The sequence below is a fragment of the Oncorhynchus keta genome, chromosome 1 (genome assembly GCF_023373465.1).
Source record: "Oncorhynchus keta strain PuntledgeMale-10-30-2019 chromosome 1, Oket_V2, whole genome shotgun sequence".
NCBI classification, from domain to species: Eukaryota; Metazoa; Chordata; class Actinopteri; order Salmoniformes; family Salmonidae; genus Oncorhynchus; species Oncorhynchus keta.
Genome location: NC_068421.1, coordinates 82,235,859 through 82,263,693, shown reverse-complemented (window position 1 = coordinate 82,263,693; position 27,835 = coordinate 82,235,859). Strand labels below are relative to the sequence as shown.

The 27,835-nt window shown below is 46.0% G+C and overlaps 1 protein-coding gene and 1 pseudogene across 3 annotated transcripts in view; one reads left to right on the top strand and one right to left on the bottom strand.

Moving 5' to 3' along the window:
• Window positions 1–3,937: 3,937 nt before the first annotated feature.
• LOC127914608 (cilia- and flagella-associated protein 251-like) lies at window positions 3,938–4,594 on the bottom strand (annotated as a pseudogene).
• Window positions 4,595–13,320: 8,726 nt separating this feature from the next.
• Window positions 13,321–27,835, top strand: part of LOC118375443 (SH3-containing GRB2-like protein 3-interacting protein 1) — a 181,898-nt gene continuing 167,383 nt past the window's right edge. For all 3 annotated transcript variants that reach the window (XM_052462225.1, XM_052462215.1, XM_052462199.1), the window contains exons 1-2: window positions 13,321–13,449; window positions 27,039–27,159. In XM_052462225.1, coding sequence (XP_052318185.1) covers window positions 27,117–27,159 — 43 coding nt within the window. In that variant the 5' untranslated portion in view covers window positions 13,321–13,449; window positions 27,039–27,116. The remainder of the gene's footprint in view (window positions 13,450–27,038; window positions 27,160–27,835) is intronic.

Below are 27,835 nucleotides of genomic sequence, written 5' to 3'. Positions count from 1 at the left end.
CCACAGTGACACACTAGCTGTAGGAAACCAGGCACTTCTCTTCATTCGCCATGGTCCAAGGATGTGTACAGTTTTATTGGTAGAGGCTGTCTCAGTTCTTGAAAGCCTCAGCCTTTCCTCGAGCACTTCAGTGTACACACACACACACACACACACACCCTTGCAACCTCCCCTGACCTCGCTCTTTGGATGAATATTCAAAGAGGATAATCATATCAATGGTTTGTGTTGACAACAATTTCCCATGACCTTGTCTGCCCCCTACCCTGCCTAACGACCTTGTCTGTTACCCTACCCTGCTCCATGACCTTGTCTGCCCCCTACCCTGCCTAATGATCTTGTCTGTTACCCTACCCTGCTCCATGACCTTGTCTGTCCCCTTACCCTGCACAATGACCTTGTTTGTCTCCCTACCCTGACCAATGACCTTGTCTGTCCCCACTACCCTGCCCAATGACCTTGTCTGTCCCACTACCTTGCTCCATGACCTTGTCTGCCCCCGTACCCTGCCTAACGACCTTGTCTGTTACCCTACCCTGCTCCATGACCTTGTCTGTCCCTTACCCTGGACAATGACCTTGTTTGTCTCCCTACCCTGACCAATGACCTTGTCTTCCCCCTACCCTGACCAATGACCTTGTCTTTACCCTACCCTGACCAATGACCTTGTCTTTACCCTACCCTGCTCCATGACCTTGTCTGCCCCCTACCCTGACCAATGACCTTGTCTGTTACCCTACCCTGCTCCATGACCTTGTCTGTCCCCCTACCCTGCTCCATGACCTTGTCTGTCCCCCTACCCTGCCCCATGACCTTGTCTGTACCCCCGACCCTGCCCAATGACCTTGTCTGTCCCCTACCCTGACCAATGACCTTGTCTGTCCCCCTACCCTGCTCCATGACCTTGTCTGTCCCCCTACCCTGCCCAATGACCTTGTCTGTCCCCCTACCCTGCTCCATGACCTTGTCTGTCCCCCTACCCTGACCAATGACCTTGTCTGTCCCCCTACCCTGCCCAATGACCTTGTCTTCCCCCTACCCTGACCAATGACCTTGTCTGTTCCCCTACCCTGCCCCATGACCTTGTCTGCCCCCTACCCTGCTCCATGACCTTGTCTGCCCCCTACCCTGCTCCATGACCTTGTCTGCCCCCTACCCTACCCCATGGCCTTGTCTGGCCCCATACCCCATGGTCTTGTCTACCCCCCTACCCTACCCCATGGTCTTGTCTGCCCCCTACCCTGCCCAATGACCTTGTCTGTCCCCCTACCCTGACCAATGACCTTGTCTTTACCCTACCCTGCTCCATGACCTTGTCTGTCCCCTACCCTGCTCCATGACCTTGTCTGCCCCCTTACCCTGCCCCATGACCTTGTCTGCCCCCTACCCTGCCCCATGACCTTGTCTGCCCCCTACCCTGACCAATGACCTTGTCTGCCCCCTACCCTGACCAATGACCTTGTCTTTACCCTACCCTGCTCCATGACCTTGTCTGTCCCCCTACCCTGCTCCATGACCTTGTCTGCCCCCCTACCCTGCCCCATGACCTTGTCTGCCCCCCTACCCTGCCCCATGACCTTGTCTGCCCCCTACCCTGCTCCATGACCTTGTCTGCCCCCTACCCTACCCCATGGCCTTGTCTGGCCCCATACCCCATGGTCTTGTCTACCCCCTACCCTACCCCATGGTCTTGTCTGCCCCCCTACCCTGCTCCATGACCTTGTCTGTCCCCCTACCCTGCTCCATGACCTTGTCTGCCCCCCTACCCTGCCCAATGACCTTGTCTGTTCCCCTACCCTGACCAATGACCTTGTCTTTACCCTACCCTGCTCCATGACCTTGTCTGTCCCCCTACCCTGCCCCATGACCTTGTCTGCCCCCTACCCTGACCAATGACCTTGTCTTTACCGTACCCTGCTCCATGACCTTGTCTGTTCCCTACCCTGCTCCATGACCTTGTCTGCCCCCTACCCTGACCAATGACCTTGTCTTTACCCTACCCTGCTCCATGACCTTGTCTGCCCCCCTACCCTGCCCCATGACCTTGTCTGCCCCCTACCCTGCCCCATGACCTTGTCTGCCCCCTACCCTGCCCCATGACCTTGTCTGCCCCCCTACCCTGACCAATGACCTTGTCTTTACCCTACCCTGCTCCATGACCTTGTCTGCCCCCCTACCCTGCCCAATGACCTTGTCTGCCCCCCTACCCTACCCCATGGCCTTGTCTGGCCCCATACCCCATGGTCTTGTCTACCCCCCTACCCTACCCCATGGCCTCAAATAAAAAAGAGATAAAGATACTGATATCTCTTTTTATAAATTGAGGTACGCATACGGATGAAGGAAATACTGACATAAAATGTCAGATGTCTCCCTTCACACAGAGAGAGAAGATGTTTACAAAACTTAACAAGACAAAAATACCCAGAATGGTTCCCAGCAGCAGACCATCACCCTTTCCCCAGTGGCCAGGGAAGAACATCTTACATCTTTATTTTTAGCAAGAACAGGAAATGGTGACGAGGATCATGCTTAGATTTCTCTACTCTCAGTGGGAGTTTTGGGGGGGGTGTGTCTCAGTGGAGTCTTTGGGGGTGTGTCTCAGTGGAGTCTTTGGGGGTGTGTCTCAGTGGGAGTCTTTGGGGGTGTGTGTCACAGTGGGAGTCTTTGGGGAGGGGGGTGTCTCAGTGGGAGTCTTTGGGGGGTGTGTCTCAGTGGGAGTTTTGGGGGATGTGTGTCTCAGTGGGAGTCTTTGGGTGTGTGTGTCTCAGTGGGAGTCTTTGGGGGGGGTCTCAGTGTCTTTGGGGAGGGGGTGATTTTTTTGTTGATAATTTACTTTAAGTAATGAAGAACAGGATGAACAGATCTTATTGAGCTAGCATATATAGCTAGCTTATACAGTATATATGTATTTGTCAATAGAGTACAGTACTGTACATTCCTTTGACTCTTTATAACTTATTGCCTAAACTTATGCATTTTCTTACACACATGTCCACTTGTATTTTTAGTTTTATGTGCATCAACTGATCATGGTTGGTTTAGTTTTATGTGCATCAACTGATCATGGTTGGTTTAGTTTTATGTGCATCAACTGATCATGGTTGGTTTAGTTTTATTTGCATCAACTGATCATGGTTGGTTTAGTTTTGATCTCCTCCAGATGTGGTGTATGTCTCTGGTCCAGCTGGACATCTGCAGAGAGGGTGTATGTTTGTAGTCAGAACATAGTGTTTGACAGTGAGAGTGTGTGTGTTTATGTGTGCATGTATGTGCTTCTGCAGGGTCTTTGACGTCAATGTGGCCCTGAGAAGCCCAAACGAAATGTGGTCATCGTAATTGGTCATGTGCAAAATCCGAAACAGGTGGGTGACAGAGGTCCCGCAGCTGAAGTGTTAGGGGACACTTGCCCCAAGCAGCAGGTCAGGAGGTTAATCTTTACCCCCCCCATCTACCTCTATCCCCTTCCTCCTCTCTCTGTGGGAGAATCTAAATTGTATGTTTCTCTCTCCTCGCCTCCTTCTCAAAACCCAGTAGAAGAGAAGGTCAAAGTTGAGGGACCTCTGGCGGTTGCCTCCAATGGGTTTTGAGAAGAAGGCGAGGAGAAAGGAGAGAGGGCGAGAGGAACATGCAATTGAGATTATCCCCATGACCTCTTGTAAGGCCCCAGTGCATCATCATAGGTTTATGGTTCTCAGCCATGTTTAAAAGACACTATTGATGCTGGAGGCCAGCAGGATCAAATGCTGCATTCACACATTTTCCTGGTAGAGGGATGCCCTCCTCCTCCTCCCCAATCCCTTTCCTCCTCTTCCTCATCTTCCTCCTTCTCTTCCTGCTCCTTCTCCTCTTGCTCCTCCTTTGTTCCTCTTCCTCATCTTCCTCCTACTCCTCCTTTTCATCCTCCTCTTGCTCCTCTTCCTCATTCTCTCTCCTCCTTGTCCTCCTCCTTCTCTTCCTCCTCCTCCTTCTCTTCTTCCTCTTCCTCCTCCTCCTCCTCCTTCTCTTCTTCCTCTTCCTCCTCCTCCTCCTTCTCTTCCTCCTCCTCCTCTTCCTCCTCATTCTCTTCCTCCTTCTCTTCCCACTACTCCTCTTCCTCCTCCTCCTTCTCTTCTTCCTCTTCCTCCTCCTCCTCCTTCTCTTCCTCCTCCTCCTCTTCCTCCTAATTCTCTTCCTCCTTCTCTTCCCACTACTCCTCCTTCTCTTCCTCCTCCTCCTTCTTGTCCTCTCCTTCCTCCTCCTCCTTCTCTTCCTCCTCCTCCTTCTCTTCTTCCTCTTCCTCCTCCTCCTCCTCCTCCTTCTCTTCTTCCTCTTCCTCCTCCTCCTTCTCTTCCTCCTCCTCCTCTTCCTCCTCATTCTCTTCCTCCTTCTCTTCCCACTACTCCTCCTTCTCTTCCTCCTCCTCCTTCTTGTCCTCTCCTTCCTCCTCCTCCTTCTCTTCTTCCTCTTGCTCCTCCTCCTTCTCTTCCTCCTCCTCTTCCTCCTCTTCCTCATTCTCTACCTCCTTCTCTTCCCACTACTCCTTCTCTTCCTCCTCCTTCGTGTCCTCTCCTTCCTCCTCCTTCTCTTCCTCTTCCTCTTCCTCTTCCCCCTCCTCTTCCTCCCTATCCTCCTTCTCTTCTGCCTTCTCTTCCTCATCCTCTTCCTCCTCCTTAATACCACATAATGGGACCCATCTCATCCAAAACGTTGACTCAAGTTTGTCAAAAAGCACTTGGAAGCACCTGGATGATCATCAAGACTCTTGGAAGAATGTTCTATGGACAGATGAGTCAAAAGTATAAATATTTGGACCACATGGGTCCCATTATACCTGGTGAAAACCAAACACTGCATTCCACAGTAAGAGCCTTATATCAACGGTCAAGCATGGTGTGATGTGATAGTGTGATGATTTGGGATGCTTTGCTGCCTCAGGACCTGGACGACTTGCGTTAATGGAATTAACCATGAATTCTGCTCTGTATCAGAGAATTCTACAGAACAATGTCAGGCCATCTGTCTGTGAGCTGAAGCTGAAGCTGAAGCGCTTCTGAGTCATGCAGCAAGACAATGATCCAAAACACACAATCAAGTCTACATGAAAATGGCTAAAAAGCAATAAATCTAAGTTTTGGAATGGCCTAGTCAAAGTCCAGACCTAATCCCAATTGAGAGGTTGTGGCGGGACTTGAGACAAGCAGTTTATGTTTGAAAACCCACAAATGTCGCTGAGTTAAAACAGTCCTGCATGGGCCAAGAGGGGGCCAAAATTCCTCCACAGCGATGTGAGAGACTGATCTAAGCATTTGGTTGGAGTCGTTCAGCTAAAGGTGGCACAACCAGTTATTGAGGAAAAAGGGGCGATTACTTTTTCACTCAGGGTTATTGTGTGTTGCATAACTTTGCTTATTAAATGAATTAAGGATGCAATTGTTGTGTTATTTGTTCACTCAGGTTCCCTTCATCTAATATTAGATTTTGGTTGAAGATCTGATAACATTCAGTATCAAAAATATGCAAAAGAAGAGAAAATTATAAACTTTTTCATAGCACTGTAGCTCTATTCTTTGAGCTTGCAAACATAGACACACACACACACACATGTCGCTGCTGCTGTGTTTTCACAGTGTCTAATTGTCTCCTTTTATGTGAATGATGCACGGCACAGTGCTGCTGAAGAACTGTAAGACCTCCCATTCTCCACCTCCTGAGCATCTGTTGTTTAGGGGGGCTGGGTCTACACCTCAGGCAGTTGAGTGCTCCTGTGAAATAAAAACAGATAGCGAGAACATCCATAGAGACAGGAGGAGGAACTGTTGGAGCACAGCTCTATACAGCTGTTAAAGGCAGGAGGAGGAACTGTTGGAGCACAGCTCTATACAGCTGTTAGAGGCAGGGGGAGGAACTGTTGGAGCACAGCTCTATACAGCTGTTAAAGGCAGGGGGAGGAACTGTTGGAGCACAGCTCTATACAGCTGTTAGAGGCAGGGGAGGAACTGTTGGAGCACAGCTCTATACAGCTGTTAAAGGCAGGAGGAGGAACTGTTGGAGCACAGCTCTATACAGCTGTTAGAGGCAGGGGAGGAACTGTTGGAGCACAGCTCTATACAGCTGTTAAAGGCAGGAGGAGGAACTGTTGGAGCACAGCTCTATACAGCTGTTAGAGGCAGGGGGAGGAACTGTTGGAGCACAGCTCTATACAGCTGTTAGAGGCAGGGGGAGGAACTGTTGGAGCACAGCTCTATACAGCTGTTAAAGGCAGGAGGAGGAACTGTTGGAGCACAGCTCTATACAGCTGTTAGAGGCAGGGGGAGGAACTGTTGGAGCACAGCTCTATAAAGCTGTTAAAGGCAGGAGGAGGAACTGTTGGAGCACAGCTCTATCCAGCTGTTAGAGGCAGGGGAGGAACTGTTGGAGCACAGCTCTATACAGCTGTTAGAGGCAGGGGGAGGAACTGTTGGAGCACAGCTCTATGCAGCTGTTAGAGGCAGGAGGAGGAACTGTTGGAGCACAGCTCTATACAGCTGTTAGAGGCAGGGGGATGAACTGTTGGAGCACAGCTCTATGCAGCTGTTAGAGGCAGGAGGAGGAACTGTTGGAGCACAGCTCTATACAGCTGTTAGAGGCAGGGGGAGGAACTGTTGGAGCACAGCTCTATGCAGCTGTTAGAGGCAGGGGGAGGAACTGTTGGAGCACAGCTCTATGCAGCTGTTAGAGGCAGGGGGAGGAACTGTTGGAGCACAGCTCTATGCAGCTGTTAGAGGCAGGGGGAGGAACTGTTGGAGCACAGCTCTATACAGCTGTTAGAGGCAGGGGGAGGAACTGTTGGAGCACAGCTCTATGCAGCTGTTAGAGGCAGGGGATGAACTGTTGGAGCACAGCTCTATGCAGCTGTTAAAGGCAGTAGGAGGAACTGTTGGAGCACAGCTCTATGCAGCTGTTAGAGGCAGGGGGAGGAACTGTTGGAGCACAGCTCTATACAGCTGTTAGAGGCAGGGGGATGAACTGTTGGAGCACAGCTCTATGCAGCTGTTAAAGGCAGGAGGATGAACTGTTGGAGCACAGCTCTATGCAGCTGTTAGAGGCAGGGGGAGGAACTGTTGGAGCACAGCTCTATGCAGCTGTTAGAGGCAGGGGGAGGAACTGTTGGAGCACAGCTCTATACAGCTGTTAGAGGCAGGGGGAGGAACTGTTGGAGCACAGCTCTATACAGCTGTTAGAGGCAGGGGGAGGAACTGTTGGAGCACAGCTCTATGCAGCTGTTAGAGGCAGGGGGAGGAACTGTTGGAGCACAGCTCTATACAGCTGTTAGAGGCAGGGGGAGGAACTGTTGGAGCACAGCTCTATACAGCTGTTAGAGGCAGGGGGAGGCACTGTTGGAGCACAGCTCTATACAGCTGTTAGAGGCAGGGGGAGGAACTGTTGGAGCACAGTTCTATACAGCTGTTAGAGGCAGGGGGATGAACTGTTGGAGCACAGCTCTATGCAGCTGTTAGAGGCAGGGGGAGGAACTGTTGGAGCACAGCTCTATACAGCTGTTAGAGGCAGGGGGAGGAACTGTTGGAGCACAGCTCTATACAGCTGTTAGAGGCAGGGGGAGGAACTGTTGGAGCACAGCTCTATACAGCTGTTAGAGGCAGGGGGAGGAACTGTTGGAGCACAGCTCTATACAGCTGTTAGAGGCAGGGGAGGGGAACTGGGAGAGCACAGCTCTATGCAGCTGTTAGAGGCAGGGGAGGAACTGTTGGAGCACAGCTCTATACAGCTGTTAAAGGCAGGAGGAGGAACTGTTGGAGCACAGCTCTATACAGCTGTTAGAGGCAGGAGAGGAACTGTTGGGCACAGCTCTATCCAGCTGTTAGAGGCAGGGGAGGAACTGCAGGGGAGCACAGCTCTAACAGCTGTTAGAGGCAGGGGGAGGAACTGTTGGAGCACAGCTCTATGCAGCTGTTAGAGGCAGGAGGAGGAACTGTTTGCACAGCTCTATACAGCTGTTAAGACAGGGGATGAACTGTTGGAGCAAAGCTCTATGCAGCTGTTAGAGGCAGGAGGAGGAACTGTTGGAGCACAGCTCTATACAGCTGTTAGAGGCAGGGGGAGGAACTGTTGGAGCACAGCTCTATTAAGCTGTTAGAGGCTAGGGGAGGAACTGTTGGAAACAGCTCTATGCAGCTATTAAGGCAGGGGGAGGAACTTTTAGAGCACAGCTCTATGCAGCTGTTAGAGGCAGGGGGAGGAACTGTTGGAGCACAGCTCTATACAGCTGTTAGAGGCTAGGGGGAGGAACTGTTGGAGCACAGCTCTATGCAGCTGTTAGAGGCAGGGGATGAACTGTTGGAGCACAGCTCTATGCAGCTGTTAAAGGCAGGAGGAGGAACTGTTAACCCCAGCTCTATGCAGCTGTTAGAGGCAGGGGAGGAACTGTTGGAGCACAGCTCTATACAGCTGTTAAAGGCAGGAGGAGGAACTGTTGGAGCACAGCTCTATACAGCTGTTAGAGGCAGGGGGGGAGGAACTGTTGGAGCACAGCTCTATACAGCTGTTAGAGGCAGGGGGAGGAACTGGGAGCACAGATACAGCAGGGGCAGGAGGAGGAACTGTTGGAGCACAGGATACAGCTGTTAGAGGCAGGGGAGGAACTGGGGCACAGCTCTATACAGCTGTTAAAGGCAGGAGGAGGAACTGTTGGAGCACAGCTCTATACAGCTGTTAGAGGCAGGGGGAGGAACTGTTGGAGCACAGCTCTATCCAGCTGTTAGAGGCAGGGGGAGGAACTGTTGGAGCACAGCTCTATACAGCTGTTAGAGGCAGGGGGAGGAACTGTTGGAGCACAGCTCTATGCAGCTGTTAGAGGCAGGAGGAGGAACTGTTGGAGCACAGATACAGCTGTTAGAGGCAGGGGATGAACTGGGGAGGCACAGCTCTATGCAGCTGTTAGAGGCAGGAGGAGGAACTGTTGGAGCACAGCTCTAACAGCTGTTAGAGGCAGGGGGAGGAACTTTTGGAGCACAGCTCTATGCAGCTGTTAGAGGCAGGGGAGGAACTGTTGGAGCACAGCTCTATACAGCTGTTAGAGGCAGGGGAGGAACTGTTGAGCACAGCTCTATGCAGCTGTTAGAGGCAGGGGATGAACTGTTGGAGCACAGCTCTATGCAGCTGTTAAAGGCAGGAGGAGGAACTGTTGGAGCACAGCTCTATGCAGCTGTTAGAGGCAGGGGAGGAACTGTTGAGCACAGCTCTATACAGCTGTTAGAGGAGGGGGAGGAACTGTTGGAGCACAGCTCTATGCAGCTGTTAGAGGCAGGGGAGGAACTGTTGGACACAGCTCTATCAGCTGTTAGAGGCAGGGGAGGAACTGTTATCACAGCTCTATGGCAAGCTGTTATCAGGCAGGGGAGGCACTGTTGGAGCACAAACTGTTCCTACAGCTGGTTAGGGAGGGAGGAACTGTTGGAGCACAGTCTTTATACAGCTGTTAGAGGCAGGGGATGAACTGTTGGAGCACAGCTCTATGCAGCTGTTAGAGGCAGGGGAGGAACTGTTGGAGCACAGCTCTATACAGCTGTTAGAGGCAGGGGAGGAACTGTTGGAGCACAGCTCTATACAGCTGTCAGAGGCAGGGGGAGGAATTGTTGGAGCACAGCTCTATACAGCTGTTAGAGGCAGGGGAGGAACTGTTGCCTCCACAGCCTCCTTCATACAGCTGTTAGTGGCAGGGGAGGAACTGTTGGAGCACAGCTCTATGCAGCTGTTAGAGGCAGGGGAGGAACTGTTGGAGCACAGCTCTATACAGCTGTTAGAGGCAGGGGGAGGAACTGTTGGAGCACAGCTCTATGCAGCTGTTAGAGGCAGGGGGAGGAACTGTTGGAGCACAGCTCCAAGGTGAAGGTATAAAAGATCGGTGAAGAATCCAGCTACGAACTGGTCCGTTTGTTACAACTTGGGGAAGCTCATGGGAGACGGTGCGGCCACATTACCATAACACTGTTTATATAATAGCCTCAGATGTGAGGTTTACATCTAATTGTTGTATAAGATGAATGAGTGAGGATGATACTGTTTTTTAAAATTGTGTAATGTGATTTTGGACTGTTTAATGAAGGAAACTCCAATTCCCTTTGGAGTTTAACTAAATCAGAGTACCGCCCATGAGCCCAGTTAGGGTCAGGCATCCTGGGACAGCTCCTTTTCTGCAATTCCGAATAAAACATCAACCTTGAGATATTCTCAACTAGACCATGTTTCTCTAAATCATTAGTTTAACCATACCACGTGGTTAAACTCTTAAAACTATCGATACCAACAGAATAAGATCAAGTCTTTGATATTAATTACTAGTCTGCAGCTAGGAATTCGGTATCATTGAACGCGAAGAACGACAACCGCCGAAACATCCATTCTACAGCAACATGAATGAATGTCGCTCTGAACTATCCCCTCTAACCACGAGAGAGAGAGAGAGAGAGAGAGAGAGAGAGAGAGAGAGAGAGAGAGAGAGAGAGAGAGAGAGAGAGAGAGAGAGAGAGAGAGAGAGAGAGAGAGAGAGAGAGAGAGAGAGAGAGAGAGAGAGAGAGAGAGCGGAAACTCTCCAACAGAAACTAACTTTCCAACAGCAATTAAGACGACACACTGAGCGTAAATATATATATTGATTGCAATTGTTCCCGAATTAGTGAGCGTTCATGTGCAAAGGATTAGTATTTAAATTATTATCATGATCAACTCTGTAGTGACTTCTCAGATGACCCTTTTGTCCACCAAGCCGCGATGCCGGTTTAGCCCACTAGGGCACATTCTCCTATCATTTCTTGTAACCATTTTTACTTTGTTGTTTTGTTTATGCATTTCTGTGAATTACTTAGTTAGTAATAAATAAATGATTTAAGACAATTGATGTATGGATGTATCATAGTGAAGACTGGGTTCGTGCAGATAACCAACAATTTACGACGTTTGGAATAAGACTAATGTGAGGTTAAATAATTAATTAATTAATCAGAAGACTATTGATCAGATATGAAAATATCTGAAAGGTTATATTGGGAAATTATAACTTTGTAATCTGAATATTTTCCTTGGTGCCTCGACTTCCTAGTTAATTACGGTTACGTGATTAATCAGTTTGATCGCGTAATACTAATTACAGAGAATCTTTGATAAAAACTAAGTCTTCAAGTTAATGAGAGTAAAGACACGACAGGGGATTCATCAGAGAAAATGACTCAGCAGTCCAATCCCTGTACCTTTTCCAGAATGTCAGTCTGTCCCTTATGTTTTTGTTTTTCCTGGAGAGAAGTGGCTTCTTTGCTGCCCTTCTTTGACACCAGGCCATCCTCCAAAAGTCTTCGCCTCACTGTGCGTGCAGATGCACTCACACCTGCCTGCTGCCATTCCTGAGCAAGCTCTGTACTGGTGGTGCCCCGATCCCGCAGCTGAATCAACTTTAGGAGATGGTCCTGGCACTTGCTGGACTTTCTTGGGCGCCCTGAAGCCTTCTTCACAACAATTGAACCACTCCCCTTGAAGTTCTTGATGATCTGATAAATGGTTGATTTAGGTGCAATGTTACAGGCAGCAATATCCTTGCCTGTGAAGCCCTTTTTGTGCAAAGCAATGACGACGGCACATGTTTCCTTGCAGGTAACCAAGTTTGACAGGAAGAACAATGATTCCAAGCACCACCCTCCTTTTGAAGCTTCCAGTCTGTTATTCGAACTCAATCAGCATGACAGAGTGATCTCCAGCATTGTCCTCGTCAACACTCATACCTGTGTTAACGAGAGAATCACTGACATGATGTCAGCTGGTCCTTTTGTGGCAGGGCTGAAATGCAGTGGAAATGTTTTTTGGCGATTCAGTTAATTTGCATGGCAAAGAGGAACTTTGAAATGAATTGCAATTCATCTGATCACTCTTCATAACATTCTGGAGTATATGCAAATTGCCATCATGCAAACTGAGGCAGCAGAGTTTGTGAAAATTAATATTTGTGTCATTCTCAAAACTTTTTTCATTCTCAAAACTCACTGCCTCACACTCTCTCCCTCTCTGTCTCTCTCTCTCTCCCTCTCTCTCCCCCTCACGCTCTCTCCCTCTCTTCTCTCCCTCTCTGTCTATCTCTCCTCTCTGTCTCTCCCTCTATGTCTTTCCCTCTCTGTCTCGCCCTCTCCCTCTCTGTCCATCTCTCCTCTCTGTCTGTCTCACTCTGTCTGTCTCCCTCTCTGTCTCTCTCTCTCTCTCTCTCTCCCTCTCTCTCCCCCTCACGCTCTCTCCCTCTCTTCTCTCCCTCTCTGTCTATCTCTCCTCTCTGTCTCTCCCTCTCTGTCTTTCCCTCTCTGTCTCGCCCTCTCCCTCTCTGTCCATCTCTCCTCTCTGTCTGTCTCACTCTGTCTCCCTCTCTGTCTCTCTCTCTCTCTCTCTCTCCCTCACTGTCTATCTCTCCTCTCTGTCTCTCCCTCTCTGTCTTTCCCTCTCTGTCTCGCCCTCTCCCTCTCTGTCCATCTCTCCTCTCTGTCTGTCTCACTCTGTCTCCCTCTCTGTCTCTCCCTCTCTCTCTCCCTCACTGTCTATCTCTCCTCTCTGTCTCTCCCTCTCTGTCTTTCCCTCTCTGTCTCGCCCTCTCCCTCTCTGTCCATCTCTCCTCTCTGTCTGTCTCACCCTCTCTGTCTCTCCCTCTCTCACTCCCTCTCTGTCTGTATCACTGTATCATACAGTTATGTTTTATAAATAGCATTAGTAGATGTTGAGTTATGCAAGTATGGATATTATTGAACAGTGTATGCTGTGTGTGACGATTGAATCAGACATAACAATAATTGAAAGATGGAATAGATTTCCCCTCGTTCAAAATGAACCATTATAAGGCACAACAGCATGATGCCTATACTGTATTTTAGTTTCTTCACGGTTAGACTTCAGGTCAATGGTTACAGAAGATATTAGTGGCTAAGATGTGGTGTGTGTTACAGTCAGATTCAATGCAGATTCACATCACCTGAGTGCCAAGATGTTTCAAAAGCAAAAGGGGTGATTAGCAAACTACCAATTGAAGTCATCTTATTGCTAACTAATCTTACAGATGTTCTGCACTATCAGAGGTGTCACATAGGGCATTGTAATATATTATTTTATAAACATTTAGTAACTTGTTCTAATGCAAAACATATATACACATTCATCTGATCTCATTCATCTGTTTGTATCATAATGAAATGCATATTTCATTTTTTGCCATCCTTACGTCGTTACAGAAACGTTGCTTTTAAAGCCCAGAGAAGTCAATGACTGTAGTTCTGCTGAAAAAGCCCGTGCTGGACACAACCCCTGGCCCGTGCGCTGCTCCACTTGTGACAAGCACTGCGACATGCCTAAATGAGGCAGAGACACAGCGTCCCTGAACATGACTTGGTGCTAATTCTGTCGAATATACACGTATTTATTGCAAAGAGAAGACTGGCGCACGTACAGGTGAATATGATATTTTACAGTTTAAACTAGTTTAATTAAGGAGGTAGAGTAAGAGTTATTTTGAACGCGCTTCCTTGTTTATAAACTATTGCATCATCGGGGTACGATTGGGTGTGAAAATGTTTGTGTTTCTTCTCCACGGTCGAAGAACATTTTATGGCAGAGCCATCATGACTTTGAATATCTCGAGGGGAGATGCAGGGAGGGAGCTTTTGGGAGCAGCATGACCTCACGTTATAAAGTCAACAGATAACTTCATCACATTGCAACCTGAACCTCCAGAAACAAAGTGACACACTTTCCCCTATAGGCTACTTCTGCTGGAGAATATTATTCATGAACATGATCTTCGATTTATAAACGTCCTTTTTGGACACGATGCAGATGTAACTACACCAGATTAGATGAATTTATATTTTAACTGACTGATACTACAGTGCAATTTTCAATATGAATATATATATTAGTAGGCCTATAATATTTTGTGTATAGTATGGCGTTCTTGAAAAGTGGGTAACTGGCATTTAGGAGACATAACATCCAGGCATAGCTGCAGGAAGATGTTTTGAGTAGGGGGTGCTGAGGGGGGGTATAATAGTAGTGGATTTGGTAACAGTAGTCACTGTAACCTAAAGTACATTTCAATACATTTGCCAAAATGATATAACTACTCCTGTCTATACAGAATAAATAACATAATTCAGAATACTTCAACAGAGAGCGTGACAACCACAGGATCATTAGCTACTTTTAAAGCTGTCGATTGTTTCAGCCTAGCTGATTATTGAGATGAGGCTGTCAGTGAAAATCATCTAAAACATGTTAAGATTATGTGTCTTGAGTATCGTTTGAAATGTTGAGACAAGAATAAGGGGAGGGGGCTGTGGTGAAGATATTGGCTTGTCTCTCTACCGAATGCGCTGAGCTGTTTCTCGCCAATTCTTGCACGTTCATTGTCATTTGTTTACATTGCATTCATTTCATGAATGGACGGATTAGGCCTACAGTCATTTACTGTGAAGTTTACTGTAAAGTCGGAGTGGAAACGTTGTTTGCAGAGTTCACAAACTAATATTTCATACCATAATTTCTGAGTTTTGTTATTTTTTTAATTCTATTTAGTTTGGCGCGCTCCATGTGAGCAATGAGCATGTTTCTCTGTGGTCTTAATGTTGACTGAGTGCGCGCGCCTGAGCACGCATGTCTGGATGTCGGATTTCTGATTGTCTTAATAACTCGCCACTAATAAACTGGGCTTTTCAGTCATTTTCTATATTTTTTTTAATCCAAATTTGAATGGTAATATTTCCTCACAGTATTTGACAAATCTTTCCAACAATATCCTACAAGATAATGACCAGGCCTCCTGTGAAAGAGCAAAATATCATGCTTTGAGGATCCCATATATCCAAGGGGAAACGTCATAAAATAGTTTACCTGAATACATTTCCCCTTGTGTAAAAACAGCTGTGTCTGTCCAGAGCTCACTGATGTGAGGGCTGGAATAGGTTAGTTGCTAAAAGTTCCCAAGCTGGCAGTTTAGGGCCCGACCCAATAAAAGAGAGAGCCAAGGCCAATGTAGAAGTAAACATATAACTTCCATTGTCAACTAAGTAAAAATACATAAAGCTATAGATACTCTCTGGCTGTCCAGATGATTTGTCAGTAGTTTCAGTGGAATGTACAACATATGATTTCCATAATGGTAATAATGAAGTCTAGTGCAGGGTTCCTCAATAGGCAACACACGGGTCATTTTATTTGAAAGAGTGAGCTTGTTGGTCACATTTCAATCATATGCTTTCCAGGGATAATTTTATATTTTCTGAAATGACGCAACTCCTCCTTGGTCGTCATGGAAGCCTAACTAGTTTTGATGTGAACTAGAGTACAGTTATCAGCTGTTGTATGACATATAGAGGAACTTCCTACATTACTTTTCATGAAGTTTCCACCCAGAAATGAAGTAGACCCTGATGCCAGCCCAGGACAGACATAGTCTGACGGACGTCCCCCCGCCCCTCTCTACTCCGTAGTGGAACATGTTTCAGAAGTTGTTTCTGACGGTCTACTATGGGTTGTGTGGTGGGCCAGAGCTGAGGCCCCTGACTTAGCAAGGCCTGGCTCCGCTCTGGTCCCCTGGCAGGCATCACAACACTCCACTGGCCAGGCTCACGACATACACACAGTACACACCCACTACACACACACACACACACACACACACACACACACACACACACACACACACACACACACACACACACACACACACACACACACACACACACACACACACACACACACACACACACACACACACACCCACTACACACACACACACACACACACACACACACACACACACACACACACACACACACACACACACACACACACACACACACACACACACACACACACACACACACACACACACACACACACACACACACACACACACACACACACACACACACACACACACACACACACACACACACACACACACACACACAGTTGAGAAAATTTTGCAGCTGGTCAAAGTTTATTACGCAACTGATATCGACCACATGAAAGAGCCTTCTGGAATCGCACACCTCCGTTAGAACAGAGATGGAGGGAGAGAACTGGGAGGGAAATAGAGAGAAAGGAGAGACCAGTTTTTCTGAAAGGGCAAAGTGGTCGTTTACTGAGGCTGAGGTGGTCAATTTGAGACGTCTGTCTGATACAATTGAGAAATAATAATTTCCATTTTGAAATGAGCTATAGTTAGCTAAGCTACAGACAGCCGGATTGATTAGGCTGAGTGTATTACATAATATCTGTTGAGTCAGGGCCTGCTTCACAGTGTCGGATTGAAGTGTCATAGCAGGTTCGTTTATATATATATGCCATTTAGCAGACGCTTTTATCCAAAGCGACTTACAGTCATGTGTGCATACATTCTACGTATGGGTGGTCCCGGGAATCGAACCCACTACCCATGGCGTTACAAGCGCCATGCTCTACCAACTGTGCTACAGAAAAGTAACTCTGAGGTGTGTGTGTGTGTGTGTGTGTGTGTGTGTGTGTGTGTGTGTGTGTGTGTGTGTGTGTGTGTGTGTGTGTGTGTGTGTGTGTGTGTGTGTGTGTGTGTGTGTGTGTGTGTGTGTGTGTGTCGCTCCATACTTCTCATTCCTCTCTGTAACACACTGGCCCACTTGAATATGCATGGTGATTGGTCACAGGGGTTGTGCAGGTCCTAATGTTTAGGTGGAGGGAGAGGGAGAGAGAGAGTGTGTGTCTCTGCATGCAGAATTGCTTGTTATCTGAGCAGGCTGATCCTGGAGCTACAAACACAGCGAGGTTGGAGGGCAGTGAATTTCTTGGTGGGTTGATCTTTGCACTTCTGTTGTTTTGAATTGGCCAGAGTGGTGCAGATGTCCTCTTAGTCTGATGTAGTTAGTGTGCATGCTGTGTGGCAAGGAGTTCCCAGTTGTGTGTATGTTGCATTTTCTGAGGTTGATTTTAAGGGCGTCTTTGTACCTTTTCTTTTGCCCCCCTTGCATTCTGTTCCCTACTTCCAGTTAGAGCAGCCTTGAGTCAGGCATGCGGACACAGTATCCTGTCTGCCAGAGTTGGTGTCGGATGATGTGGGAATCTACGTTGGGGATGTTGGCCTAGGTCAGAAAGCTGTTGATCCTCCCAACTAATGTTCAGTACGCCACACACACACACACACACACACACACACACACACACACACACACACACACACACACACACACACACACACACACACACACACACACACACACACACACACACACACACACACACACACACACACACAGGAAGGGAGTCATACCTATGAATAATCAATCTATGGTTGGTAGCAGGAAGAGACAGTAGATTCTGGAAGAGGAACGGAGTGCCAGGCAGCACTCAGGCTGGTGTGCGCGCACTGAGTAGGTCATGTCTTTATTCTATAGGCTTTCCTGTACAAAGACTGTCAGTCTCCCTCTTCTAACCCCTAACCCTAACATTTAAAGTTAGCTTCAGACTCATGGTGTGAGTCTGTAAATGTCATAGCTGAGTGCTTTCCCCGGGCATGTAGAGCGGTTTAAAGGATGGCGCTGAGCTGTTTTAGCAGTGCGTAGGGGAGCTGAGGCTCTGCGTGTGGAGTCAGGGAGGGAGAACATATGCTTTATTACATGACACATCTCAGCTGGTGTGAAATAACTCACTGATGAGTAAGACTAGGCGGCGCAGGGGCTGTTAGGGAGGAGCAGGGGCTATCGGGAAGGAGCAGGGGCTGTCGGGAGGAGCAGGGGCTGTCGGGAAGGAGCAGGGGCTGTCGGGAGGAGCAGGGGCTGTCGGGAAGGAACAGGGGCTGTCGGGAAGAGCAGGGGCTGTCGGGAAGGAGCAGGGGCTATCGGGAAGGAGCAGGGGCTGTCGGGAAGGAGCAGGGGCTGTCGGGAAGGAGCAGGGGCTGTCGGGAGGAGCAGGGGCTGTCGGGAAGGAGCAGGGGCTGTCGGGAAGGAGCAGGGGCTATCGGGAAGGAGCAGGGGATGTCGGGAGGAGCAGGGGCTGTCGGGAAGGAGCAGGGGCTGTCGGGAGGAGCAGGGGCTGTCGGGAAGGAGCAGGGGCTGTCGGGAGGAGCAGGGGCTGTCGGGAAGGAGCAGGGGCTGTCGGGAGGAGCAGGGGCTGTCGGGAAGGAGCAGGGGCTGTCGGGAAGGAGCAGGGGCTGTCGGGAAGGAGCAGGGGCTATCGGGAAGGGGCAGGGGCTATCGGGAAGGAGCAGGGGCTGTCAGAGAGGAGCAGGGGCTGTCGGGAAGGAGCAGGGGCTGTCGGGAAGGAGCAGGGGCTATCGGGAAGGAGCAGGGGCTGTCAGAGAGGAGCAGGGGCTGTCGGGGAGGGGGGTGTCTGTTATCTTCTGCTGTTCTTCGCCAGAGGGGAGCTCCGACACAATGTTCTGGCCTTTGATGTGTGCTGTGCACTATGTGTAGGAGTGCCCCTTATTCACTCTCCCCTGTTGCTCCACAAGGAAACTCACCACACAACTGTGCACGGTACAGCATAGCACAGATCAACATAACAACAGCACAGCATAGTACCACATAACAACAACACAGAACAACAACATAAAACAGAACAACAAAACAACAACATGGAACCACATAACAACAATAACAGAACCACATAACAACAACACAGAACAACATAACAACAACATAGAACAACATAGAACCAAATAACAAAAACAACAGAACCATATAACAACAGCATACAACAACATAGAACCACATAACAACAAAACAGCACAGAACAACATAACAACAACATAGAATAACATAACAACAACATAGAACCACATAACAACAACATAGAACCACATAACAACAACATAGAACCACATAACTTCAACACAGAACCACATAACAACAACATAGAACCACATAACAACAAAACAGCACAGAACAACATAACAGCAGCATAGCATAGAACCACATAACAACATCACAGAACAACATAAGCACATCTGCACCTTGCAGCACAGCAGAAAACAATGTTGCAGAGCACCGTACACCAAATCCCACAACATTGTACCCAGCTATTATAGCACCAGTTAACCTAGGCATTCTAGGACTCCGTATCCCCATGGAGACCAGACAACAGAGCCTAGAAGGGAACCAGGACAGAATAGTCCCGGGTTGGGAGGAGGAAGAGCCCACGGCCTACATTAGGTCTTTAGGCTGCTGAATACGTCACTGCATACGCATAACCCATATTAGCATCCTCGTGGGTGGCCAGTCAGAACGAGAGACTGATAGAGGAGAGGAAGAGATTAATATGGGTATGAAAGCAAGGATCGTTGATGGATCTTTCCTGGAACACCATGTCCTTTATGATTTCATTATGCTTAGAGCTGTTGTAGCTTTCTACTTTTAGCCTGGTGGTGATGGCCTGCTAAGGTTGAAAAACATCACACTCTCTCCTTTGAAAGTCCCTAAGAGATAGTCTCCACTCTGACTCCATTTTGAAATCCCAGTCAGCCTAGTCCTAGGGGATTGGGGGAACTAGCACATCAGAGCAGTTAGTGTGTTGTATAATCATGTTTATAGATGGGATGTGATAGTGGACTGAGTATTGCTGTGTGTTTATACAGCCCTAGCTCCTGTGGACATGCTAATTGCTTCTGAGTAAGAGGAACACATTGGGTTGGTGTTGACCACCTCGTTAGTTCAGGCTTTAGTCCAGACCAGACCAGCGGAGCATCACACACACTGGGGATGAACTCATCTTTTCCACTCGGTGTGTGTCTGTTTCTGTGTTTCTGTGTGTCTGTGTGTTTGTGTGTGTGTGTTATACTGTGGGTCACAAGCCCTTAACCAACAGTGCAGTTTTTAAGTAAAAAAATAGGTATTCGGTAAACAATAGATAAGTAAAGAAATAAAAAATAAACTGTAAAAAACAGTAGCGTGGCTATATACAGGTGGTATCGGTACAGAGTCAATGTGCGGGTGCACCGGTTAGTCAGGCTATTTGAGGTAATATGTACACAACTGTTGTGTCTTTGGCTATGCCAGATTAAGTGATATGACATGCTATTCTATAAAATAATTTCTCCGTAATTAATATTACCTGATTGAGCTAATCATGTAAATGTAATTAAGTAGTTGGGGCACCACAAAATAATATTTATAGAGCTGTTATCTCCCGAATAAACTCTTAAAGACCTAGTAATATTTTACATCAATAGCAGTCAATATTAATCGTCATCTTAGTTCAGTCTCATCTGAACGTTGTAAATTCTTGGTTATCTGCACGAACCCTGACTAACAAGTTGAACCAGCAATATAAAATTGGGTTTAATTATTTATTTACTAAATACCTAACTAATCACACAGAATTGCACATACACATAATTAAATCATAACTTGATTACAAATTACGTCATAAAGGAAAACGTCCCTAGCTGGCGGAACAGATATGACAGATATGACAGCTTGTTACACAAAAGAAAAGGGGTTGGGTTTGAGTGAAAGAGCGGGAAGACTGGTGAACATAGGGCGACGCTGTGCTATCGTAAATACAGTATCTTATGCATTCTAAATTACTGCCCATTTGGAAAAAGTAAATACAATAAATATTTACTCTGAGCTGCGCTTCGGGAGAGCTGCGCTTCATCAGAAAACAGAAAAGTGACTTACTGTGGAGTGGCCTAAATTTAAGGACTTGACTATGAATTTCTCTGTCCTCTCTCCTTGCTCTCTCTACAGAGACCCCGCCACTGTAATGAAAAGAGCTGCCTCAGCCAAAGGATCAATACCTCTGTGTGAATGTATAGCTAGAATTAGAATGAATAAGATCACATTTAGACTCTATTGTGCAGGTGCTTTATTTGCATCGCTGGGTAATCACATATTATGTATGGACTGCTGCAATGACAGTGTTCTCAGGATGTTTTGTGTTAAGACTCTGGCTCTGCTCTATGAGGAAATCTGTGGTATGGGGAAATTTCTTTATATCTGAAAGGTATTGCCGGCGACAAAGCCTGTACTTTTATTTGCTGCAATAATCATGATTGCTGTAATATATTTGAAAGTCCTGCGAACCCCTCAGAAGAAAGGCCAACGTACATCTTACCGTCTTTCCCTCATTAAATCATGAACATTCTATTGTTTAGTATTTTAATACACTTTTAATTTCATTCATAGTGACAGAGGGGTAAAAAGAAAACAAAGAGTAGTCACATTAACCCTCCCTCCACCTGAAGCACTGACACAACGCATAATATTTTACCACGAACACTGCAGCAGAAGTGAACTCATTCTCTGATACTCTTTTGTTTGCATGAGGCTACAACACATCAAGTTTCCTAGGGAAGCTGTGAAGTCAGCTGTAGCCTATTGCATGATTGTGTTCATGAGTCTGTTATTAAAGGTGTATGTTTACAGATTTTCATTAAATCATGTATGGCTACAAATATTGTATATACATTCCTTCATATGGGCAGAATATAGGCTTGTATACATTTGTTCATATGGGTATATAAACTGTGGCTCCTTGAAAGCGCCTCAGCTACAGCATTTGTTTGTCTGAAAGCGTAGCCTACACTATGTCGCCACGAATGCCGCCACGAAACCTGGAGATCTTTTCGAAGCACCACTGAATGGGTATTCAACTTTTTGGTAAAGAAATGCCGCTTCTGAAGCAGGGCTAAAGTCCATCCCTAGGCAACCAGAACTGTCAATTAAATTATCTCGAGCTGCCTACGCACAGCCCATTCACTCCTAAGAAAAGTTATTTGAAGTTTGTTTAATACAATGACTTACCAATACATGTAGTAGAAAGAAAACACATATGTCTACCCTACCATAAAAAAACTGCATAAAAACAACACAACAGGATATCAATCAGCAACGTTTATTCCCCCACCCACACTCAGTCATGAAATGAAACAAACAAAAAAGAAAAGGGCAGGCTACTAAACCTTTATCCTCACACCCTCCCTCCCTCCGAAATGCACACATTTAATAGGATGCAGAAGAACAGCAGGAAAGGAAGTGTAGCTAGATTTAAATATTTAGTATATGTCAGTCTAGCAAGCCAACCAACTAACGTAAACTCACGTAAACTCGTACATCGCCTTGGTCCGTACAATTGCCCTTATTTTAGCACCCTAAAAAACGTAATATTTCCAGATCAACTGTAATGCCAATACCATTGTAAAGCACAATTTCTCCCCTTTCCAACATAATTAATTACATGACCTAAACGCTGCCCGGCAATGAGCCCCGTCGGGTCTTTTTAAAAATGGCGGGTGGGGAAGCGAAACTAATGCATGATAGAGAGAAGGAGAGATGTTGTGTGGGAAAATGGCTTTTTTTCGTCTCTAAAATGGAAATAAAACACCATAAAGAGTTTATATAATGTGTCATTTCATACCTATTTGAATATTTGTGTGGAATTTGAATCGGGTTTTTAGGGTGGTGCTAAAGTGATCTTAGAAGTAAACAGCGGCTTTGAGAATGATGATGGTATGTAATGATGACGAAAAAATTGACTAGGTATCCCCCCTTACCCGTCACTGTCCATTTCTTGTTTTTAAAGGATGATAGAAGTGCTACACCTGGTGAAGAGAGATTGTAAGATAGAAATAGTTGCTTTATGCGTGCTGTACGTTACGGCATGACTAGTCAAGATGTAACGGAACTTTTCTCCAATACTATAGAGCCATTACCATGTCGATCAACGCTTGAAGAGAAACCTAGTTCACACCCCCGATTTTGACGTCAACACAGTCGCTACAGTCCAATTAATTTTCTTTGTAGCCTCGTTTGAATGTTGCGGTTGCCCACATTTGTACGGAATGGGGTGAGTTTACGTTAAAAACAACTCTCTAGACAATGTTTTGATTTGTTGCAAACGTTAGCTTGTTAGCTACCTAACTGGCTAGCCACCTAATATAATTATCAGAACATATCTGACAACGTTTTCAGTTTAACTGTAGACAACTTTTTATTCACCGTAATAGGAAAATTAACACATTACAAGGTCATTACTAACAAATTATTTACAAGTATGGCGACCTGCTAACTTACAATCGTTGTCATGAAAGCAGTGCATTTCTGTCGGCTTTAGAACTTACTCTCGCATCAGGTTACCATGACAACGATTGCAACAAAAAGGTCAAAGTTGAATGTTCTTGCTTGGTTGCGGCAAGCAATGGCATTATAACATGCAAATGCAGCTTACATTGGGGAAAACATGTGGCTGTTTGAAAGGGAGCCATATAAACATTGCCCAGTTCTTTTTTTTGTTTTTTTGTCAGGCAACATACTGCAAGTCCTATGTGAATTCCAATCCTGGTGTTGTGCCCCACATTCAGCCAAGGGGAAAAAACAGACTGCTGCAACCTGATTGGCTGACTACAATACGCAGTGGAGGTACCCAAATGTCATACCTTAATAGAAAATGACTCAAGTAAAAGTGAAAGTCACCAGTAAAATCCTACTTGAGTAAAAGTATTTTGTTTTAAATATACTTAAGTATCAAAAGTAAATGTAATTGATAAAATATACATAATTTCAAATTCCTTATATTAAGCACACCAGACGGCACCATTTTCTTTTTTTTCCTCAACTAGCAGCTTCATTAAAAATTACCCGCAAACACGAGTCTCAAGTCAACAGTGAAGAGGTGATTCTGGAATGCTGGCCTTCTAGGCAGAGTTCCTCTGTCCAGTATCTGTATTCTTTTGCCCATCTGAATCTTTTATTTTTATTGGCCAGTCTGAGATATGACTTTTTCTTTGCAACTCTGCCTAGAAGGCCAGCATCCCAGAGGCGCCTCTTCACTGTTGGCATTGAGTCTGGTGTTTTGAGGATACTATTTAATGAAACTGCCAGCTGAGGACTTGTGAGGCATCTGTTTCTCAAACTAGACACTCTAATGTACTTGTCCTATTGCTCAGTTGTGCACCGGGGCTCTCACTCCTCTTTCTATTCTAGTTAGAGCCAATTTGTGCTGTTCTGTGAAGGGAGAAGTGCACAGAGTTGTACGAGATCCTCAGTTTCTTGGCAATTTCTTGCATGGAATAGCCTTCATTTCTCAGAATAAGAATAGACTGACGAGTTTCAGAAGAAAGATCTTTGTTTCTGGCCATTTTGAGCCTGTAATCAAACCCACAAATGCTGATGCTCCAGATACTCAACTAGTCTAAAGAAGGCCAGTTTTATTGCTTCTTTAATCAGAACGACAGTTTTCATCGGTGCTAACATAATTGCAAAAGTTTTCTAATGATTGCAAAGGTTTTCTAATGATAAACTTGGATTAGCTAACACAATGTGCCATTGGAACACAGGAGTGGTTGCTGATAATGGGCCTCTGTATGCCTATGTAGATATTCCATTAAAAATCAGCTGTTTCCAGCTACAATAGTCATCTACACTGTATTTCTGATCAATTTGATGCCATTTTAATGGACAAAAAATTGTTTTTTCTTTCAAAAACAAGGACATTTCTAAGTGACCCCAAACGTTATTTTTTTTAAATGCTGCAGCACCCCCACTTCCCGCAGCTATGGTAAACACTGCTGCTGTTGTTGTCAACAAGGGATTTGAAGGGATCCAGAGGGGATTGATGGAGGAAAGACGTGCCAAGTGCAAGACCACTCTGCTGCTGCAGATTGATAGAAAAAGGGTAAAAGTAGGTCAAAGAGAGAGAAAGAGACAAAGGGAGTGAGAGAGGGAGAGGATGAGGGGTATGCCTTGAAAGCCTATTTTTTTCCAATTCTCCTGCATTTGAAATGGAAAATCACCCCACCGTGTTCCAGTGTCAATCCTGTGGATGTTATAGCTGCCAATTAAGATCTACTTTCTCATGAGTTAAACCTACTTCAGATGTAAATATCGAGGGCCAGTTGTCAAGCTCGGCTGAAAGTGGTGGAGGAAAGGGAGATTCATTGAGATGAGATGACACTGCAGAAGCAGGCTCCGCTCTGATATACTGATATCAATGACATCATTCTCACTGCTCGGGAGCTGAGTGGGCGATGCATGACTGTAAGGATAGGTCATTCAGTATTTTGAGAGTCAGTTGACCCAGCCACCTGTCATGTTTTATATATGAGTTATAAGTGTGTAATAGATGTAGGGCCATCAGGACTCATAATCCAATCACAGCTATACTGGTTTGATAGAGACTGTATCAGATCAGGCCTTAATTTGTCTGTCTGTCGTTACAGTCATGCAGTCTAAGACGTCAGAAAAATAAAATGTATTAGCCGCTGATATTGTGCAATCTATTGCATTATTTGTTTCTGCTATTAGGATGAAATTGAATTTTGATGCGGTAGGTAATTTGACCTGTTTTAGACCTCTATTTAACATTAAGTGACCCCTGACATCTAAGGGTGGTTGACCTTTGCAAAACAGTGGCATTTAAAATACATCTCAACACTTCTGCCAAGTGTTATAATCAGAGTGATGAGTTTACAAGGCCAGTGTTATGAGAGGGTGAGAGATGCACTGTTACAATACAACCAGCAGAGGGCAGCAAAAGGCACCAATGTCTCTGCAGCAGAAAGTTTGTCTTTACATCCTTTTTATGGTACAGTTTTATTTTCTGTGTATATGAAAGACTGTTTAGAGGGCCGAACTTCCTGATTTAGCCTTGGTTTCAATTGTCCTTATTAGGAAATGCGACAGAATGAGATTTGTGTTTTTGAGGTGTCCTTTAATGTGTGTGTGTGTGTGTGTGTGTGTGTGTGCGTGCGTGCGTGCGTGCGTGCGTGCGTGCGTGTGCGTGCGTGCGTGCGTGCGAGCGTGCGTGCGTGCTCGAATGTGGGAAGCGTTTGTACTTTCACTCAGCCAAAACAGTACAACGTTAGTCACTCACCCTTTTAGATAACTTGGAACAGTCTAACCAGGTCTTGTGTCTGGAAAGTAGCCGAGACTAGCTAGAAAGCTAGCCAATTTATATAGCCAATTAGCTTCAGCAGGCCGGAGTGATCTATGGGGCTAGTTAGGGACTCTATGGGGCTAGTTAGGGAAAAATTACACAATGTAAATGGGACAATATTTACATGTTGCACACCTTTTAGTTGTCTCATTAAATGCTATAGTTATTATACATTTTTACAATTTATAGTTGGTTTGAGGTTATAAGTAATTGAAATTTGGAGCTATTACATTTTGTAATTTACTGATGGTCTCTAACTTGCCCATAGGGATATCCAATATCAAACTAAATTAACTATGGGCGTTATGATCCAGTCATGTGCAGCTGCTCTCTGGATTTATGATTACTTGGGTAATGTGGGCATGTGGGCTGGATTTAAATACACCCAACCCAAGGAAAACTATTACGGTGCCGTTACATATTTCTTTCCCTTAATTATCTCGTCATTTTGTGTTTTGGACGGGATTGACTTTATGACAAAAAATATTCTATTTACATTATATAGTCAATTATGACACTAGAATAAATGTTTATGACTCATATTGATGCCCCGTAGGCACATTTCAAAAGGAGAAGTTGCTTATTACGTTCAGTTGCTCTTTTATCCTATTTAATTTTACATTACATTTAAGTCATTTAGCAGACGCTCTTATCCAGAGCGACTTACAAATTTTCAGGTTATTTCTTCACTTCACATTTCCCCTGTTCTCACCTTTTATCGCTCTTCTTCTTCTTTCCTGTTGCTCCTCTTCCTCTCTCCTGTATCTCTTCTTCGTCTCTCCTTCCTCTCCTTCCCATTTTCCCTCTTTCTTCCAGGGTGAAAGGGGTTAGTGTCATTGGACCAGTTTGCAGTGCACAGAGAAGTTGGTGTGTTGTATACAGGTCAGGTACACTCAGGTTGTTTGTGTATGGGGGGGGGGGGTACCTCCACTGATTGACAGAGTGGCCCAGACAGCACTTCTACATAACATTACATTACCATTCTCCACAGGTCCTTCAGTGTTTATGTGTGTGTGTGTGTGTGGCCTCTCAGCCAGGGTACTCAGTCAGGCACCGTCGTCATCACTCCTCTAATACGACTGGTCCCTCTCTTTCTTTCTCTCCTCACAGACTCCTTGACATCTCTCTTCTCCCTACAGTTGTCTTTTCATCCATTCGTCCTTCCATCCGCCTGTGGACCTACAGATATGCGACCTGCTCCGTGGAGATTGCTGTAGATGGCTGAAGAGCTGTGTACTGGCTGGTTTCGCATTGTTGCAGGTACGACTGACTACCTCTCTCTTTCCTCACCTATCTGTCAACTTCCTCTGTATAAATGTGTCTGGGGGTATTCCAGTCCTGCACTGTGTGCGATGTGGTGCTTTCAAGTATTTGTGTTCTATAGTTCAGTTGTGTGCGTTCGTTTATGTATGTTTGAGTTTATTTATATTTTTACGGGGACAGTGCACATTATTCAACGTTTCAGTAAAAGTGCCGGTTTTTGCCAGCCGACTAATACATACCCCTCCACGTGTACCCATTATTCTGTTAGTTGTGTGTGTATACATACCCCTCCACGTGTACCCATTATTCTGTTAGTTGTGTGTGTGTATACATACCCCTCCACGTGTACCCATTATTCTGTTAGTTGTGTGTGTATACATACCCCTCCACGTGTACCCATTATTCTGTTAGTTGTGTGTGTATACATACCCCTCCACGTGTACCCATTACTCTGTTAGTTGTGTGTGTATACATAACCCTCCACGTGTACCCATTACTCTGTTAGTTGTGTGTGTGTATACATACCCCTCCACGTGTACCCATTATTCTGTTAGTTGTGTGTGTATACATACCCCTCCACGTGTACCCATTATTCTGTTAGTTGTGTGTGTATACATACCCCTCCATGTGTACCCATTACTCTGTTAGTTGTGTGTGTATACATACCCCTCCA